Raw genomic sequence first — 18,400 nt, forward strand, 5'->3', positions numbered from 1 at the left:
CTTCGGTGACTGGCAAGAGCTGCTTGCAAGGCCCAGGAGGATGAGAGAGGTGAATGGTGCTTTTCAAAGCCACTGGGATTCAGGGGATTGCAAATGCTGTGAGGAAGAAAACAGGCACCACGCACTTGCTGGATCCAAAGAGGTGTTCTCAGGCACAAGTTCAGGATGTCCAGCACCACTTCAGCAAGCCCTTCTGGCTCTAGAGTTTCAACAACTTCCACGTCCTCTGCCAAATGTACCATCTTTGCTTACCACCCTCACACTTCTTCCTTCACTCCAGGGAACACAACTTCTTTCCTGTGCACACCTACATGCCAGTCCCACTCAGTCTCTTCAAATGCAGGGTGGGTTTTTTTTTTGTTTGGGTTTTAATCCAACTTGAGGGAGCGAGGGTTTATTTATCTCCTTATTTTCTGATCCAAATATACAGGCAAGTCCCCAAAGTTTAACCAAGAGCAGCACACAAGGAATAATACCTGGAAGCAAAAATAGCAGGTATGATCACATAGAATTTTACTACTAGTAGTAAAGACTTCCAAAAACTCATTAAAGAATTTGCTGTATAAATACATTATACTTACATGCTTCAGTTGTGGACCCACAGGAAATAAACAGCACAAAACATCTTTTCAAAAGATGTGATGACCTTTTAAAATCATCTGGAACGTCAGATCTGCATCCTGTCAGGTTTCTTAGTCATCTTCAGTAGATAAACAGCCATAGAGCTTCCCAAGTGACACTAGGTTAAGTTGGGTGAAAAAAGTACATTGGTTTAAGTGCAGAGAGGGTTGCCACATCTGCTTCCCACAGTCCTTTTCAAAAATAAAAATAAAGCCAATTAGCTCTTGTGCATTTTCCTGAAGGCCCAAGAGATGAGAGAGGGCTTTCATTACTACCAGAAAGGACACCAAGCCAAGGCAATAAGAAAGTAGGAGGGACAAACTGCAAACTGTTCTCACAGTATCACAGTATCACAGTATCGCTTAGGTTGGAAAGGACCTCAAGGATCATCGAGTCCAACCCATCAACACAGACCCCATGCCTAGACCATGGCACCAAGTGCCACGTCCAATCTCCCCTTGAACGCCTCCAGGGTCGATGACTCAACCACCTCCCTGGGCAACCCGTTCCAATGACGAATGACTCGCTCGGTGAAGAACTCCCTCCTCACCTCGAGTCTAAACCTCCCCTGGCGCAGCTTGAGACTGTGTCCCCTTGTTCCGGTGCTGGTTGCCTGGGAGAAGAGGCCAACCCCTTCCTGGCTACAACCACCTTTCAGGTAGTTGTAGAGGGCAATCAGGTCACCCCTGAGCCTCCTCTTCTCCAGGCTGTTCTCAGCACAATCTACAGCAACAGAAACTGCTGGTTGCAAGTCAGAATCACTAAATGATAAAGGAAACATCAGCAGTGAGAGCAGTGACACAACCAAGGTGTTTATTAAAAAAAATAAAATTCAACAGCTTTGGGATTAATGAAAATGGCAAGAATGTGTACTCTTGTACTAATCTGCTTTAACAACAAAACATCCAATCTATCTGATCTCCTTGTTCATTTAGAAGGTCAATTTTCTCCTAATGACTGCCCAAATAATAGCAATAATATTGGAAGCTGATATCAAAGTGGCTCTTGAGTATGGCTAGGTAAGAAGGCAGTGACTAGCACTGCAGGAAGGAGCATTATATCAAATGATAAACTTATTGGTGGCAGTGATGGGAAACCTCTCACTTAAAGCAGCTGAATAGAGCACACCAGAAGGCTGGCATTCCTATAAACGCACCTGGTAGGCTTTTGAACTGGGTGTTCACTACTGCTGAAGGCCAGTAAGGAGACACATTAAATAACCAATAAATAAAACCCACAACACAAAAAGACATTTTCTGAGTGGTGTACATGCTTTTTATTAATAATGTGGAAAAAAGACATTAGGTTACAAACATTTGACGTCAAGGTGACCTATACTGAAGGTGTAACCCAGAGAGGAGAGTAAGACCAAATTTCTCCTTTTGTTTCATTTAACATACAGTAAAGGTAAAGAAAGTGGAACAGTGATCTGCAAAATGTTAAAATTATGGTCACTACAGATTTCATGTGGTTTCTTAAGCAACAGCCCAGAAATTACATTGCTCCACTGTCATCACCTTAGAAACAGAGGTCCCCTGAGAACAAAAAAAATATTTATGGTTATTTTTGCTGCTTGCATTGCATTAGGTAGGTGAACTGCTGTGCAAAACACAAGAAAGGGCATGGGGCAGCAGCATATAGTCTGGAGCTCATAATGGCAGTTTATGATGCATCATGAAGGTCTGGTTTTGAGGGAGCCCTTTCACCCCAGCAATACAAAAAACTTACCATAGGATCTACTTAATTGCCAGGCAAAGACAGCTTGAATCACAAATATAGCTGGGAAAAGTTAGTGACATGACAGGGAAGAGAAGTTAGACTCTTAAAAAAAATCAGTCCAAGTGGATTTTGGATTCAAACAGAAGTAGAAAACTATTCTTTCACGGTCTTAAGCAGCATAGTGGTAGGTGATCACTGACTAATAGCAGTTATTTCATTACATACTTTGAGATATGGTGTAGCCATTTAGCAAGTAGCTTACTGGCACAACTCTGCATTTAGGACCCTAGTGTCATTAGAAAAGTAATTTAAATCATGAATTACCTTGCAAAAATCTCCTAATTACTAAAATTCAAGGCATGTGCATGTGTGTCACACACTGATCTCAGAATAATGATGGATTTCATAGTTGTAGTCTTTTGTGCAGTGATTGCAGAAGTTTTTTATTGTTAGTAGCTGATTTCTCTGAACTTCCAAATGTAAGTCAGCAGATTTACCAGGATTCACGGAGCAGAGCAGGAAGCAGAACACAATTAATGTTAATGTTTCAAAAACCTTTTAAAGAGAGCTATCATTACTGCTTATGTTGCAGTCAGTGCTCTTCTACTACATTATTAGGTTCATGTTGTTAACACACTTTTTGTGTTTCATAAAACATTTTCAAACTTCCATTTCCAAGGCTGCACCTTGGATGAGGGAAGGTGTTTAAGCCTTTTGATCTAGATAAAAGGTAAAGACTCAGACTCTCAGCTGGCATGAAGCAACCCAGCTGATTCAATCAAAATGTAATGATGCCAGTAAAGGATCTGACCCAATAAACACAGTGCTTAAAATGCTCTATGGCATAAAATACCTGCAGTTTAGTATTGGCCACATTCATCCCTGCTGAAGAAGCACCTAAGCCTAGGTCTCGGGGCAGGTTGGCACTTTGCATCCTCCTTTCCAAACACAGCACAGTCCTGTAATGTATCGCTCACACTGCCCTGCTGAAAACATGCCAGTATGAAGACACCACGGTTTGCTACTGCAAGAGAACAGGTGCTTTTGATGAGGTGCTGCTCATTAACCCAACATTGTTTTCAAATAACTTCAGCAAGTGTGGTCTTGCACATTCAGAGAAAAACAAAACATTAATGTATATAAATATTAAATAAATGGGGGGAAATATCAGAAATTCAAGATATGAACACAAGAAGCATCAGAACATTAAACTATTTCTCTGCCTCTAAATTCACTCATTACTTGAACAGGATGGATCCTCTTCTTTGCAGAACCCTTTCTGACAGCTGCATAGATTTCTTCTGGCTTCTCTCTTTTAATGAGGGGCTTCTTCTCTGGAGCCTTCATTCTCCACATCACAACAGGGTGTCGTGGGCCACTAGGACTCTGAATCCTGATAATCTTTGTGGATGCAATATAAGACATCTTCACTGTTTGCACCACAGCATTCATTAAATTTTTGGCCGCCTGAATTAGGGAGGTGACACTATCCAGCTGTTATAAGAAACAGAAACATTATCCTAGGAAGCTGGTCAGCTTTTAACCACAATATACTCAGGAATGAACAAGGGGTATCAAGACAAACTAACATACTAGACCTCAATTTCTTTGCTTTCCCTTGGTGTCTTTGATTATTATATTCATCAGAGTGATACACAGAAATTTTTGCTGGTAGAATATAAATGCGATGTAGATACTGGTCATCAACTTCTTTCCTTAAACCTGAATTCATGCTGCTTGTCTGCACACTCTCATTGCAGTTACTGCTGCTGGGCAATGAAACCAACTCAATGAAGAGACAGGAAAATGCAACCCATTTCCTCCTTTGTATCAGCACCAGGCAGTGTCCAGTTGGTCTTGTCACATTCCAGGCTCCCACATGAGCTCCTGAGCAATGCTAGGATATTGTGGAATGTCTGGCTTTGTCAGAGCTGACAAATATAGTCTCGTGGCCAAGGTTTTTAAGGGTAATTAAAGCAAACAGAACTTGCAGTGACTATGTGACCTCTCAAACTGTTTAAGGAATGCCAACCTAAGAGGCAGACTGCATAACAAACTAATTACCATCACCTAACACCATCTTCAACAGCATATTACACAGGCATACAAGCACTAAAGCAGAGGCATTTTCCATTAGTACTTATGGAACTAGTAGGAAATAGTGCATTTAATTCCCACTGAAAAGCTGCTAAGTGGAACAAAAATGACAGCTTGAAGCAAGCTGGCTCTGCCATACTGCTCTGTACTGCAGTACAAGCAAACTCAGACTACACTGCTATAGATGTTTGCAGCCTGCAGGTCTCAAATGCATGCAGGCATTTGAGATCTGCAGGCTGCAGAGCATCTATAGGCCAAAAGCAGGGAATCCTGGTGACACTTCAATTGTCTTAGTCACTTCCTCAACCTCAATGACCATGGCAGCCTAGAAAGAGGCTAGCTGCACTGTTCAAACAGCAAATATGATCCCATGGTGTGTTCATGAATCCAAATCCCAAACTCTAGGCAGAAATCTCATCCAACACATGCCAGAAAGAGCTTTGAAGCAGGCTGTATGCAGAACAGAGTTCCTACTGTGTAATCACAAAAGGGTTAAGGTCTTCTCCCCTTTTCTATGTTGAATGAATGATCAGGTGAGAGGAGTGATTGTGTGACACTTTATACATACCAATGCAAATACGGCAACAATACAAATGCTACCAAGGGGCTGCATTTAGTTGCATTTTAGAACCACCTCTGAACTGGCAGAAAACCTTCTCCAGTTGTAATCACATGTATTGCTTTTCTCTGTAAGTGCATGCCCCAACCCCCCTGGGTCTAGTTAAATGCACACATAGTATGATGGCAACCTGAAATTTCTCTCTACACACTAAGAAAAGTGTCAAACTTCCCCTACTGCCTTTGAAGTGCATTTCTTGCTGGAGCACATGAGCTTTTTGGAAAGTATTTCAGTTTCCAATAGTCTTTGCATAGCAGCATTTCAGAATAAGCTGGCCTGGGTATTTGGTGCCTGGGGTATACAAGTTTCACTTTGGGGAGGCAGGCTGCCCTGCCACTCTGCCAACTTTAGCAGCAAACATAGTTTTAGTGATATAATTTGGCACGAAGTTCCAGGCATATGGTGACCTCCAAGCCTAAAGCTTATTTCAAATGCTGCTTTTAAACTCCCAGGCATCAGTAAGGTGTTCTGCGCCGAGGCAGACACTCCTGGTTAAGTCCTCTGTCCCCAGTGTATTTCTTTTCTAAAGAGGCTGCTGCTGTAGCATTAGCTCACTGGCAGATGACCTGATGTCCTGTCCAAATTTCAAGCTGCTGTCACAATATATTACGTGGTTAGAAAGAAGGAGGAGAGAGATACATAGTGTCACAAGAAGCATTTTTCTTTCATGCTAACTGGAGGACTAACTAACACAAACCATGGACACCCAGACACAGCATTCTGCATATCTTGTTTTCCAGAGCAGCTGAAAACACCATGATCCTCACAGCTTCTTAACAGCTTTGAGTAATGTTTTCTGCTGTGGTCGATGTTGGTGGCATTCGATGCACTCACTTTTCTAGCATTGACTGCGCAGTGATGCCACAATGATGCTGCTATGTGTCAGAGAGGGAAAAGGCAAAGAAAGTTTTGATTCCATGGCAAAAGTGGCCTGGGCTTAAGGGACAGGTTTGGTTGGTTGCTGGTTTTGTGTTGATTTTGGTTTGCGGTGGTTTTGTGTTCGGGTGTTTTGGGGTTTTTTGGTCATTGTTGCTGTTTGGTTGGTTGGTATTTTTTCCCCATGGTAATTGTGACTTCAGTAATCCTTCCACTTTTTTTTAAAAGTTGCATTTCAAAAAGTAGCTACTGTAGGAGGATGCCAGGCTGGAGTGTCAATGTCTAGTGCCTGGGGCTCTGGGAATGGGGAATTTTTCCATGGAAGGAAGGGGGAAAGCTCTAGAACAAGTTGGTAGGAGCACCCAGGCTTTCCAAAAAATTTGCATGTTTTTATTGTGACTCTAGTTTATACCATGAAACAATGAACAGGAATCCTTTCAGAAGGCACAACTTCCCTTTCCTCTCCTGTAGTTAGCTATCACCTCATTCTGACATCTGTAGTTCTGTTCACAAGATGGCTGTGGAACAGTCCACACCTGCTTCACTACACCACTGTGATGGGTGAAACTGTATTTTTATTTCTTAAACTCTAATAACATAGATATACTATAAAGAAAAAATAAATCTATCTCACTGGTCCCTAATTTTGATGAGGTTGTAATTATAAAGCAATATACAATACATGGCATGTTTGTTAGCCTCCTAATCTGACACAAGCTCTGGTGAGTGACTGTCAAAACTGGAAGTTTGAGTGTCAAAAATCTGAAGCCTGAATTATAATTCAATTGTACAACAACTGTACCTAATGGAAGTGGCTGAATTCCACTGCACCCTTGCCAGGCTAGAGGAACTGAACCTCTGCCATGTTATTTAAGATGCCCTGAGACATACACAACAAGTACTTAACCTAAAGAAAAGAGCTGCTGTGTACCCCCCTGCTGCAAACCACTACAGTTGTTTAAATTATGAGGATTGCTGCAGCTACCATAGTGGTGGTGAAGGGTAGGTGATGTATGGCAGGAGTATATGCCATTAATTTTACTTTGTCCTTGGCATCTCTCAACTGGCAGTGAAATAAAGGGAGGCTTACTTAATGTCGCCCTTTAGGCTATCCATGTAATTTGAAGTGTCTTACTGTGCACATTCCCCCTCAGATTTCTGGATGCATCTCACACTGGCCTTACTTTTATACAAAAAAATATGGAATATGGATGTTGTGAAGCAGAAAAACAAACAAGAAAGGTATTAACTGCGTCCAGAATTTTGGAGAAGCTTTTAGAAGATGTTCTTGGACATGTAGAATCAGGCCATACATTTAATCTTTTCTTTGTCACTAGACGCAGCTGGTTTTATACTTCAATGCCAACAACATTATAAAGTTTGGTGTAAATCTATTTTTCTTCTATAAATGTAATGTACTCAAGGACTGTCTTCACTCTGATGCTTTTGTCTGAGATATTCAGCAGGCCCTTCAAGGTGTCATATCTAGGAAAAGTGATTAAATGAAACTTGGCATAAATGAGAGGCTGATAAAATATTCATTGAGCATTTAAGTTCGTTTCATTTAGAGAAACGTAGCTGCAAAGTCTTCAATGTGCAGCAAGTGGTACATAAAGATTCAGTGGCAAAACAAGCAAACCAACCAAGCTCAAGCTTAAAGCTCTCTGATTTTTGTGTCTCTCACTTTTGCTCTTTATGGAACCTTCCAAGGAGACACAATGTTTCAGCCTCCCCCCTGTGTTCATGATGACAGTAATTGATTAAAAGATTTAGGAAAAGCATCCCTTGCTGTATCTTTCCTCATTTCACAGAATCACAGAATGTTAGGCAATACTTATGTTGAAATGGCCTCTCTTCTTTCCATTACTTGTGTTCCTCTTCCTTAATGAGCCCTGTGTGCACCTGGACAAATTCGCTGCTAAATAATGAAAATTTATGAAAACAGAGTTCAGGGTTAAAAAAGAGATGTTTGGAAACTTCATTTTCAATCACATTTTTGTAAAATAATCAAATGCCTTGGCAGTATCACAGAATCACAGAATGTTAGGGTTGGAAGAGACCTTGAAAGACCATCCAGTCCAACCCCCCTGCCACTGCAGGATCACATAGAGCAGGTCACACAGGAACATATCCAAGTGGGTTTTGAATGTCTCTAGAGAACGGGGCTCCACAACCTCCCTCAGCAGCCTGTTCCAGGGTTCTGTCACCCTCACAGTGAAAAAGTGTTTCCTTATGCTCATGTGGAACCTCCTCTGCTCCAGCTTGCACCTGTTGCCCCTTGTCCTATCATTGGACATCACTGAGAAGAGCTTGGCTCTGTCCTCCTAACACTCATCCTTTACATTTTTATAAACATGAATGAGATCACCCCTCAGCCTCCTTCAAGCTAAAGAGACACAGCTCCCTCAGCCTTTCCTCATAAGGGAGACGTTCCAGTACTGTAAGAAGTTCAACAATATAATAACTCCTATAGTCTGATGTTTTTATTTAATACTCAGAGTGATTCTCATTACTTAGACTTTAAAGAAACTCCTTCACTATCCAAGTACTTTTCTGTTCAGTGTAATAAGAGCTGCTTGCCTTGTCATGTTGTTTCTGTACCAGTTACAAAAATACAGAATTTTCTCAAAGCATGTAAGTCAGTCAACATTCTCTGCAGATGTTGCCTCTGACATAACTGGGAGACAGGTGGAACAAAGCTGCAAAAGACTTTGTGAAACAGTCATCACAGTACACTTCTTGACATGTAGTGTGCCAGTCTGCTAGAACCCCAGTTATGATGCTCGGCTGGTCTGCTCTTAGCATTATTTGGCAGAGAACTGAAGTTTACTATTTGATCACAGAGTGAATATTTGGCTGTTTGCAATCTCTCAAGTCCTATTTACAGGTGAACCAGATTATCCATTTTTATACAGGTGAAAACTAAGACCTCAATATCAAATACACAGTTCTTTAATCAAGGATTGAAGTCTGAACTGAAAATTCCTTTGAAAATAAGGTCAGTTATTAAACATCAATCTTAACTGGACTGCTAGGTTTAAATACGTTCCTAGAAGTATACTAAAAGACTAAGACTGAATTTTTACTTCTTGGACAACTGCTTCTGAAAATAACATGTATTCTCAGTTTCTGTGAAGAGTAATGAGCTTCTGAGTAGCGCTGCACTGAAGGTAAGGAGTCCTTACGACACTGTGCTTTTCATTTTCTACCCATTTTTTTACTATGTGGAACAATTTCCTCTTGTGAATAAGTTTATGGTTCTTTTCATTTAAGTTGCTTATATAATGTAAAGTAATTTAATCCATTAAGATTAAAAGTAGCAGAACAATCCAAACAGGCAAATTATTGGGAGTGAAATCCTGCCTAAGACATGGGGAGTTTTACTTCACCTCAGCCAGGATTTTACCACTGGTTACTTACCTCACTTTCTGAGGTGAGGATGTTCAGATTTCTACAGTTTGTCTCTCTACCCATCATAGTGATAATTTCATTTTAACGTGAATGGAGATCTTAGCATATCAGTGACCCCCAGAAGATGGGTGTTCAAGAAAACAGAGGAAAAGGGTCAAAAGTTGGAATCACTTCATTAGCTACCAGATTTCTTCTCTAACTGCCAGATGACATATCAAACCTACTATGGATGCAATCCCAGTACAGGTTATACGTTGAATAAACCAAAGGGAGAATTGTCATTCTGGTTATTTTTTTTCCATTACTGGAGCATTTTGCTCATCTCTGCTTTACCATGCTCTCCTTTTCAGATACTAGGGAGATTTCATCCCAGCTGGGGAACTGGCCTTGGGAAATCTTGCCTTGCCATTTCAGTCAGCAATTTCCAAACATCTGGCTATTCTAGTGGCTATCTGTGTCTGCCTGTCCATCCAGCAATTACCTGACACACCTCAGGGGTAACCGGGGTTTGTTCTGTGTTTTACTCACTTTTCAGGTGGAGAAATGGAATCTAATGAACTAAATTACTAACCCTAACCAGAATCTCTTTCAGGCTATGTAGGAGTCAAAGAATTTATTCTTGTAATTAGACCAGGCCCTATGTCCAAGTTAAATGATCAACAACTTATGTAAGGTACTGTAAAGCTGTTTCCCTGAAACACCATAAGGGAACACATGCTTAGACAGGTGGTGAGCCCAGTCCCTCCCAAGTACTGCTGCTAGCACTTGCAGGAAGGTTTTAAAAAAGGAAACTTCTTTTCTTTTAAATAGGTCCTTGAGAAAAAGAGGATTTAAAAGAAAAAGAAAACCTCTCCTTGCTATTTCTATCAGTTAGTGTGTGAAGAAATGGAGTGCTTATTCCAGTACTCTTTTAGATGCAGTGAGACCAAGAACTGTAAAATGCATCCTGATTTTGCTAATTAGCAAATCAATTACTGTTAGAAAAAAATTAACTGTCTTGTAGTGTACATTACCAGTATTACTTCTTGCTGCTTTGAATCAGTTCTCAGTAGATGCAATTCAGAAAGCAATAGCAACTGAGCTGTCTGTAATGAACAGGAAAACCATATTCCTTGCTTTGTTTCTGAAGGCCAGGAGTTACATATACACATACCTAGTGGTGCACACTAATGAAGGATGTGTTATTACATTAAAAAACCCCAACCAAACAGTGAAATATTTCCATCAGCTCTCAGTAAACTTTGTAATATTGCAGCAGCTTGTAGAAGTTAACATCAACTTTTAGAAAATGAGAGGTTTAATATTTTCAGAACCAAATACTGATATAAGAAGTAACTTCATGCATAGTGTGAGGGCCCTGTCAACAGCTTTCCACCCTTAATTCAAGCAAACTGAACTACAAATTCATAATGACCTGAAGAAATAGCAGCAAGGAGAAACAAAGTGCCTGAAGAAGCAGTAGCTGTGCCTCTGGCACTTCAGGCATCATGTTTGTCAGAACTATGGACTGAAAGCAAGGCAAAAAGAGTAATTTCTTCACTGGAGCTCACAGCACAGTGATACTGAAATCAGTGAAACAATCCAGCATATAATAAACCAGGTGGGCCACTAGAGTAGCCCACTTCTTAGCCCTTTGATCCCATTCCTCAGTCCTACAGAAGCTGCCATAAGGAAGCCATTCTGCCCATCTTTGACTTCTCTTTTAGGAGGAAAAGACAACCCCAAAAACAAACTCTTAAGAAGAGCTGAAATGCACTGCACCCCGTCTCTTCCCCTTCTAGACAAGCAGCTCTTGAAGAGTTACTCCTGCTGCCTGGCTCATCTATATCAGTAACTGAAGACCTCTACACTATAACAAAGGCACTGAGCAGATTGCCAGGTGCCACAATACTTGCCTGTTCGCTGAGACGTGATTTTACTGGGGTACGGTTATCCAAGGATTGTGACTGTGTCAGCCAAGGCCTGGTGACAGTTAGAGACACCCTATCCTGCAATTTCTTAGCTTTTTCTCTGTCTGGTTTTACCTGGAGTGCAGCTTTGGAACCTGAAACATGTTCATAGCAAAGAGCGTGCAGGCAACTTCTGATTAAACTGGCACAGCAACTCAGTGGTAACTTGTAAGTGAAACAGACATTTAAATCCAGCCTTGAAGCATGAAGTTAGAAGTATTACGCACCTCCATTTAGCACAGAAGTGGACATACGTCACTTTTTAGGTTAAGTCTGATTCTTGAGATACCAACAGGAAGAGCCAAAGATAAATCAAATGAGACATTTACAAGAAAAATAGAGCGAAACAGCCTTCAGGGCACAGGAAAGGCTGGCTAACTTGTGGCATCTTTCCTAGGCCATTTATCAGTTCTGTGATACTGTAAATCTGAGAACTCTCTCTTCCCAAATTCTGTTTCCTTTCTATGGCCAAAAAGCTTTGTCTCTTTTGCCAAATGCTATATAAAATAAAACACAAGAAGAAAATCACTATGGGTACCACAAAACATTGCCTGGCAGGAGTCAGAGTGTGCAATGCTCACATACGAAATGCGTTAATTTTCTGCCCTGTGTTATAACTCTCTGTTTATTGTCACTGTTGGGAAAAAAAACCCCACCAACAAAATGCTAGAAATGTGCAAGCCTATCATTGTGCAGTATTTGTAAATGAATTCTCATCTAATCTACATAAATTAATGCAATTGCTGTCAGTCTGCATACTCAAAATTGTTATCTCACTATTTTGTGCCTGAAGAGGCACAGATGTATTCTAATTAATAGAAGGAATTATCCATTTCCTGTTCACACTGAGGGAAGGCTTAGTGAATCTTCACCATTTTTACCGGTGCAGTTTACACACTGCCAATGCCAGGTGAATTATTGGAAAATAAGCATTTTATGGGAACATGAAAGACTAAATACTGATCAAGGAATTTTTAACAAAACCACCATGAGTGAAGAATTAAAAGTTAATGATTCAGAACATCTCTTCCTCTCTTTTTCTGTTCATGACTTTTTATAACCACCATGACTGGGGCTCCCAGCACTACTGTGCCAACTGCCTAGAGTAGGGGTGGTAGGGGTGCTGAGCTGAGGGAAAGGCAGTGATTACAGCAGATGTCCACACAACTGCAGTAAGAGACTGCAAGGTTGTATGGCCTGAAGTCAAAAGGTCACTAATTGAGGAAAGCAGTTAGGAGGTCTACCAGCTGGATACTTCCCAATGTATTTCAACTGCCCCAGGTAAATTGGCCTTTTTAACCTACACCAATCATATAGCAGGGGTGTTAATTTTAAGTAGAAAACATTTTTGTTGGGGCTGTCAGGGGTGTTACAGGAAAGACAAAGACAAGGGGACAGATGAAAAACAACTTAGAATATAGTGTAATATAGAGGATGAACTGATACAGATATAGACTATGAGCTGTGCAGATTGCACCATACTTCTGCATATGCATAATGCTCTCTGTTGCCATAGGAATCAGTCCCAAACTGAACTATGCTGGTAGCTACCAGTGCTTCTATAGATGAGAGTCCACTGAAAAAGATACAGATGCCTTTATACCATGGCATTGCTGACCACTTATGTAGTAGGACATAAGGTTAATTAATCTGTAATGCCCTTTTATATCTACTTTACCTTCTCATCCATAGCTTTATCCAGAGATGCTGGTCACAATATTTAACTCTATTTCAAGAAGACAGTTTGTTCATCTATGGCTCTACAAATATGTAATAGATGAAGATTATATCCTCTGCTCTTCATCCCTGTAACTCTTTCCTCTAACTTAGTCTTTAGGCTTTAATAGAGGACTCTATTTTTCATGACCTGCTACTCTTCTTGTGATCCTTGATAAACAGAGTAATTTACACCATTTTTCTACTTACAGCAGACATGATGAGCTCTCCACCTAGATTCTGGATTTCTGCTTTAACTTGACTGCAGATTTTGAGCTGATGGGAGTACAGCTTGATCTGTTCTAGGTAAGCCAACAAATCCTGTTTGCACGATTGGTCTGGGCACTGAAGATGAAGAAAAGAACAATTAGTAAGGCATTCTGGGAACTGCTGATTCAAAATTTTGTTTCAGACCCCAGGTCAATACTTCATCAAAGGGTATTCAAACTGCATGTAAGTGTAGCCTGACTTTTCCCTGCAGCTGTGTCAGGTTCAATACTTCATTCCTTTTGTCAAGCTTCTTTACAAAGTAATTGCAGAAGCTCAGAATAATCCTAAATGTCTTCATAGTTTCTGTTTATTTAATGCCTCTGCATTTGCCTTAGCATCATTTCAAAACCACATTCTTTAAGGTGTGGAATAATTACTGTCTCTTCCATCCCTAACAGGTGATAATTTCTTTTTAAGAAGACACCTGCATTATTATGAGGGCAAGTGTAAATCTAAATGCGGAGCACTGCTATAATATGACCTTACAGGGTTTTTTTGTGTTCCATCCTGAGCTTATTCAACTAGATCTGCAGATCTACTGTATCAGTGGGAACAGGAAAATGTCTTACAAACAATTCACTCATTTACTTATTTCAATAATTCTAACAACACAGGAATTCTTTGGGAAAACAACATCTTTCTACCCTCACTTCTGCAAGCTTCCAAAATGCTTGGAGTTCTTGGAGGGGGAAGTATTTCTCTGTGAGTACCAGGCTAGACACCTAAGGTTTGGTATGGATTTATTCTAAAGCTGCTTTCCATTGCTCTGGAGGAAAAAAGGGATCTTAAGGTGAATGGCGAGTCCCTGATGTGCTACCACAGCTGTAAAAAGTGAGCTTGATGAATAATAAATAGATCCCTACAGTTTTTCAGACACATTTTTAGCCTGCGTGCTGTACTTACATCATAAATAGGGTCACTTTCTTCTGACAAAAGTCAAAGACACATTCCCACCAAACGCGGTGGCAGCTACCATCTATGGTTTTGTGTTGCTATTTAAATTTTTGGTCTTAGTGAATTACAGTCAATGGATTTAAATGCAAAACCTGCCCGAAGTCAGAAAAAAACACCAATTCTACTTGATACATTAAAATATTTTACCTAAACTGCTGCCTATGCTGAAAAAATCTGATACTTGTTCAGAATGAGGGGGTGATGATTGTATTCTCCATAAATACATAGGATGTTCCATAGCAATGAATCAATAGAAGAGTTTCCTGACATCCAATCTTTCTTATGGGTGCTGTTTCCCAAGTGCTACCAAATTACAGAAAACTATGCTGAAATATGTCTTTGTTTCCTCCTGCTCAACACTGATTTAACAACTGCACAAATCAGCATTTCAATACTGCTGTCTCAGTGACTGTTTGGAATACTTATTGTTTACTCAGGGCTAATTAATAAAAATTCATCCTTCCAGTCACACACAAATGTAATCCCTTTAAGCATCAGAACCAATTCTATCAAGACAGGGTGTATTTCCTGGAAGGCAAAGCTTGCTCCTCCACTGTTTATTTTCTTAAATACAATGATGTGTGGGCTCTTTCAACTAGAAAAACTCAAGAGATGAGCATGCAGGGTGCCTATAGATTGTCTTACTCACTTCAAGTAGTGACAATGTTGATTACAGAAGTTCAGAGACAGGAATAATTCAACTTTATTATGCTATCCTCTTATATAATACTACTGTCAAGCCAGTCACATTTACAACCTTATATAACATTAAAGAAGGAAAGTGTAACATTTTAGGAATGATGAAGATGATATACACCAAAGATCAAGGAACTGATACTCCGTAACAGGACTCTGAGGTTATAATAGTTGTACGGTTCAGCGCTCATTAGCATTCAAATGCTAGTAGGCATTAGTAGATAAGTGAATAGCAACTGATATAATCTATGTGGACTTGTGTAAAGCCTTTGATAGTGTCCCACATGACATCCTGGTCACCAAACTGGAAAAGCATGAACTTGAAGAGTGGCCCAATGGCTGCATAAGGAATTGGATGGCCACACTCAGAGAGCTGCAGTGAACACCTCAGTGTCTAAATGGACACCAGTGATGAGTGGCATCCCTCAGGGGTTGGTACTGGGACCAGTGCTATTTGACATCATTGTCAGCAACATGGACAGTCAGACAGAGGCACCCTCAGCAAGTTTGCAGGTGACACCAAGCTGTGTGGACCAGTATGACTCTGTTGTGTATCCACAACTTTACTACTCCCCATAGATGTTGTCCATCTTTCCCCTGCCTTGCACACCACAAGGCACATAAGAAAATGTGAAAAAGTTTTTCATGCCAACAGGTATTTGGTCATCCAGTACAAATACAAGAGGTCATTAAAAATAACTGGTTCAGAACATCAGGAGATGGTTCTTAAAATGGTTTTGTTAAGTTGCAGAAATCTTTGTTGCAGACTGGTTACACCACAAACTTGCATGGGTTAAAATAAGTTACTGGACAAACTAATGAAAAAATATCAAGGACTATTTAATGTAGCAACTGTTATCAAAAATATGCTGGGTGAAGTAAATTCTTGAATGGCCAATAGAGGCTGGGAGACTTGTGGAAGTATCCTGAAACATGCCATTATCTCACTGACTTCTGTATATATTAACTACTGTCAGCAACAGGACATTGATCTAAATGAACTCTTTATGTACTTTACACATGAAACTTTACAAGATAAGATCAAGGCTGGGGACCAACACAATACAGAGAAAAAAACATTTCCAGGGATAAAGATAACATCCTATACTACTTTAAGAAGGATAGAGTACTACAGAAAGATTCAAGCCTCATGCCTTATAGCATATAGCAATCATCCACAAGCAGATGTTAGAAAGAAATGTACTCTGTAAGGAGGATATTCCATAAGGAATCCTCTACATACTGCTCAGAAGCATCTGCTACAAGCAACACTTGCTCATTAGTGAAACCAAACAGTAGGCTGCAACAGAAGGACAATTAATAAATTCTGAGTTTAATCATCCCACAGGCAATTGATGGTTACTAGTTTAATGCCTCGCAGTCTTAGCTAGAGATCTTGGCAAATTATGAGATTTTCTTTCCCATACATATTGAAGGCAGTGGGGTGTTAACAGGAGCTTGCCACAAAAACATGTTCAGAACTGACTTTCATCCAGAAGAAAGATGAAGTGAGTTTTACCTATTAGATAAAGGTGGCTTGATAAATTGTGCAGTCATAAAAAACACAGTGAAACCAACATTCACAATCCAAATGGAATAGCCATTGGTGCAGTAGTGCCACAAAAGATCAAGACAAGCAATCCGGCAGGAAATTTGGACTGCAATCAAGAGTATACTTTAACTGCATCCCTTTTCTAATGAAGTCACTAGCATTTCTCTAGAATCTGGATCAGTCTTCATGGTGATTAGTACTGGATAGAATCACACACGTACACATTAGCCTAAATATAAATGTGTCATTTAGAATGGCTTACGTTGGAAGAGACCTTAGAGATCATATACTCCAACCTCCCCATCATATGGGCAGGGACACATCTCAACTAGACTTGGCTGTTCAAGGCCTCATCCAGCCTGGCTTTGAACACGTCCAGGAAGGAGGCATCCACAACCATCCTGGGCAACCTGTTCCAGTGTCTCACCACTCTCATACTGAAGAGCTTCTTCCTAAGATCCAGTCAAAACCTACTCACCCTCAGCTTAAAACCATTCCTCCTTGTTCTATTGATAGATACCCCTATGAAAAGTCCCTCTCCAGCCTTCCTGTAGCACCCTTCAGGTACTGCAAGGCAGCTCTAAGGTCCCCCCACAGTCTTCTCTAGGTGGAACAACCCCAGCTCCCTCAGCCTGTCCTCATTGCAGAGGTGCTCCAGTCCTTGGATCGTTGTTGTGGCCCTCCTCTGAACTTTCTCCAACACTCTGTGTCCTTCTTATGATGGGGACATCAGAATTGGATGGAGTATTTGAGGAGGGTTCTCAGAAAAGTAGAGTATTACAAGCACATCTGCTTGCATCATAATTATCATCTAATCATTTTCAAGGATCCTATTTTAATTTTACTTTCAGGAATTTAAGAGTACATGAAATCAGGTTCTAAGTCAGGAGACTACCTGATTCTATAGAAAGAGAAGTTTCATACTGCTCCCTACTCTTCCAGATTTTGAAAGTAGGTAACATTTTTTTGCCTTGATATATTGTTCCTGATCAAGAGTTGTGGAGGAGTTAGTTAACCCAAGAGCCAGGCCTAATGCTGCAGCAGAGCATGTGGGCAGCTCCTGCTTGGTACTGGTGATTAGGGCACCTCTCTGTACTTGCCTTTATCTGGGACTGCAGCAAGAAGTTCTCATGTGAACATCCTATTTTGACAGTTGAAATTATATGAATAGAGTTGTTTCCTTTCAAGAAAATTCTGTAATAGCTCAAATGACCAAACTGGAGGAATCTGAAGAGTGGCTCTGCTCAGCATGATGCATGCAGCTCAGAGGCCTTTGTGATACTGCACCTCCTGGTGTTCCCATCACTGACAGGAATCATAAGGTTATCTACACTATGCTTTCCCCCCAGTGTTAGCTCTGACAAACAGCATTTTAAAAGACACATCACAGATTCTGAATGCCTGTCTTACTGAGATCATAATGGACCTACACCTCCTGGTGCAAAACAACTGGAATACTGAGAAGGCTTTTAATAACTTAATCTACAGCACATTCCATTCAAATCAGGATGTACGAACTGCCATAATTATCTTAGGGCCTTTTAGGTCACAAATTCTACAGTAAATCTGAAACAGTTGTCTCTTAAACTACATTTATTATCCATGTAATTGTGAACACTTTGCATAGGTTTATGCTGATGTTGTACTGTGATTATTTACGCAGTTGTTAATTCTGAGTCATCTAAAAAGTGCTCTAAGTATGGACTGACATGTAGCTGAACCCTGCTCATCGTACCACAGTGCGTCCCTGACCTTCAAACATGAGATGAGGGGTTTGTAAAAATTTGAAATGAAGAACAATGTATCAGAGTGATGCTGTGACAAGCACAGGTTCAGGGTGGGGTTTGTTTTTTATCCCTCCTAAAAGGAAAACTGTAGGAATTTTATCATTCCAATTTTGATTCTCTGAAATGACAGAGA

General features: G+C 40.4%; 1 protein-coding gene across 2 annotated transcripts in view; it reads right to left on the reverse strand.

The window, feature by feature from the left end:
* Positions 1-1,487: 1,487 nt before the first annotated feature.
* Positions 1,488-18,400, reverse strand: part of CTNNA3 (catenin alpha 3) — a 414,270-nt gene continuing 397,357 nt past the window's right edge. For both annotated transcript variants that reach the window (XM_068140126.1, XM_068140124.1), the window contains exons 17-18: positions 13,219-13,353; positions 1,488-3,834 (exon numbers count right to left, since the gene is read on the reverse strand). In XM_068140126.1, coding sequence (XP_067996227.1) covers positions 3,547-3,834; positions 13,219-13,353 — 423 coding nt within the window. In that variant the 3' untranslated portion in view covers positions 1,488-3,546. The remainder of the gene's footprint in view (positions 3,835-13,218; positions 13,354-18,400) is intronic.

The sequence above is a fragment of the Melanerpes formicivorus genome, unplaced genomic scaffold (genome assembly GCF_026170545.1).
Source record: "Melanerpes formicivorus ecotype bairdi unplaced genomic scaffold, bMelFor1.0.p_v2 SCAF_6, whole genome shotgun sequence".
Taxonomy (NCBI): domain Eukaryota; kingdom Metazoa; phylum Chordata; class Aves; order Piciformes; family Picidae; genus Melanerpes; species Melanerpes formicivorus.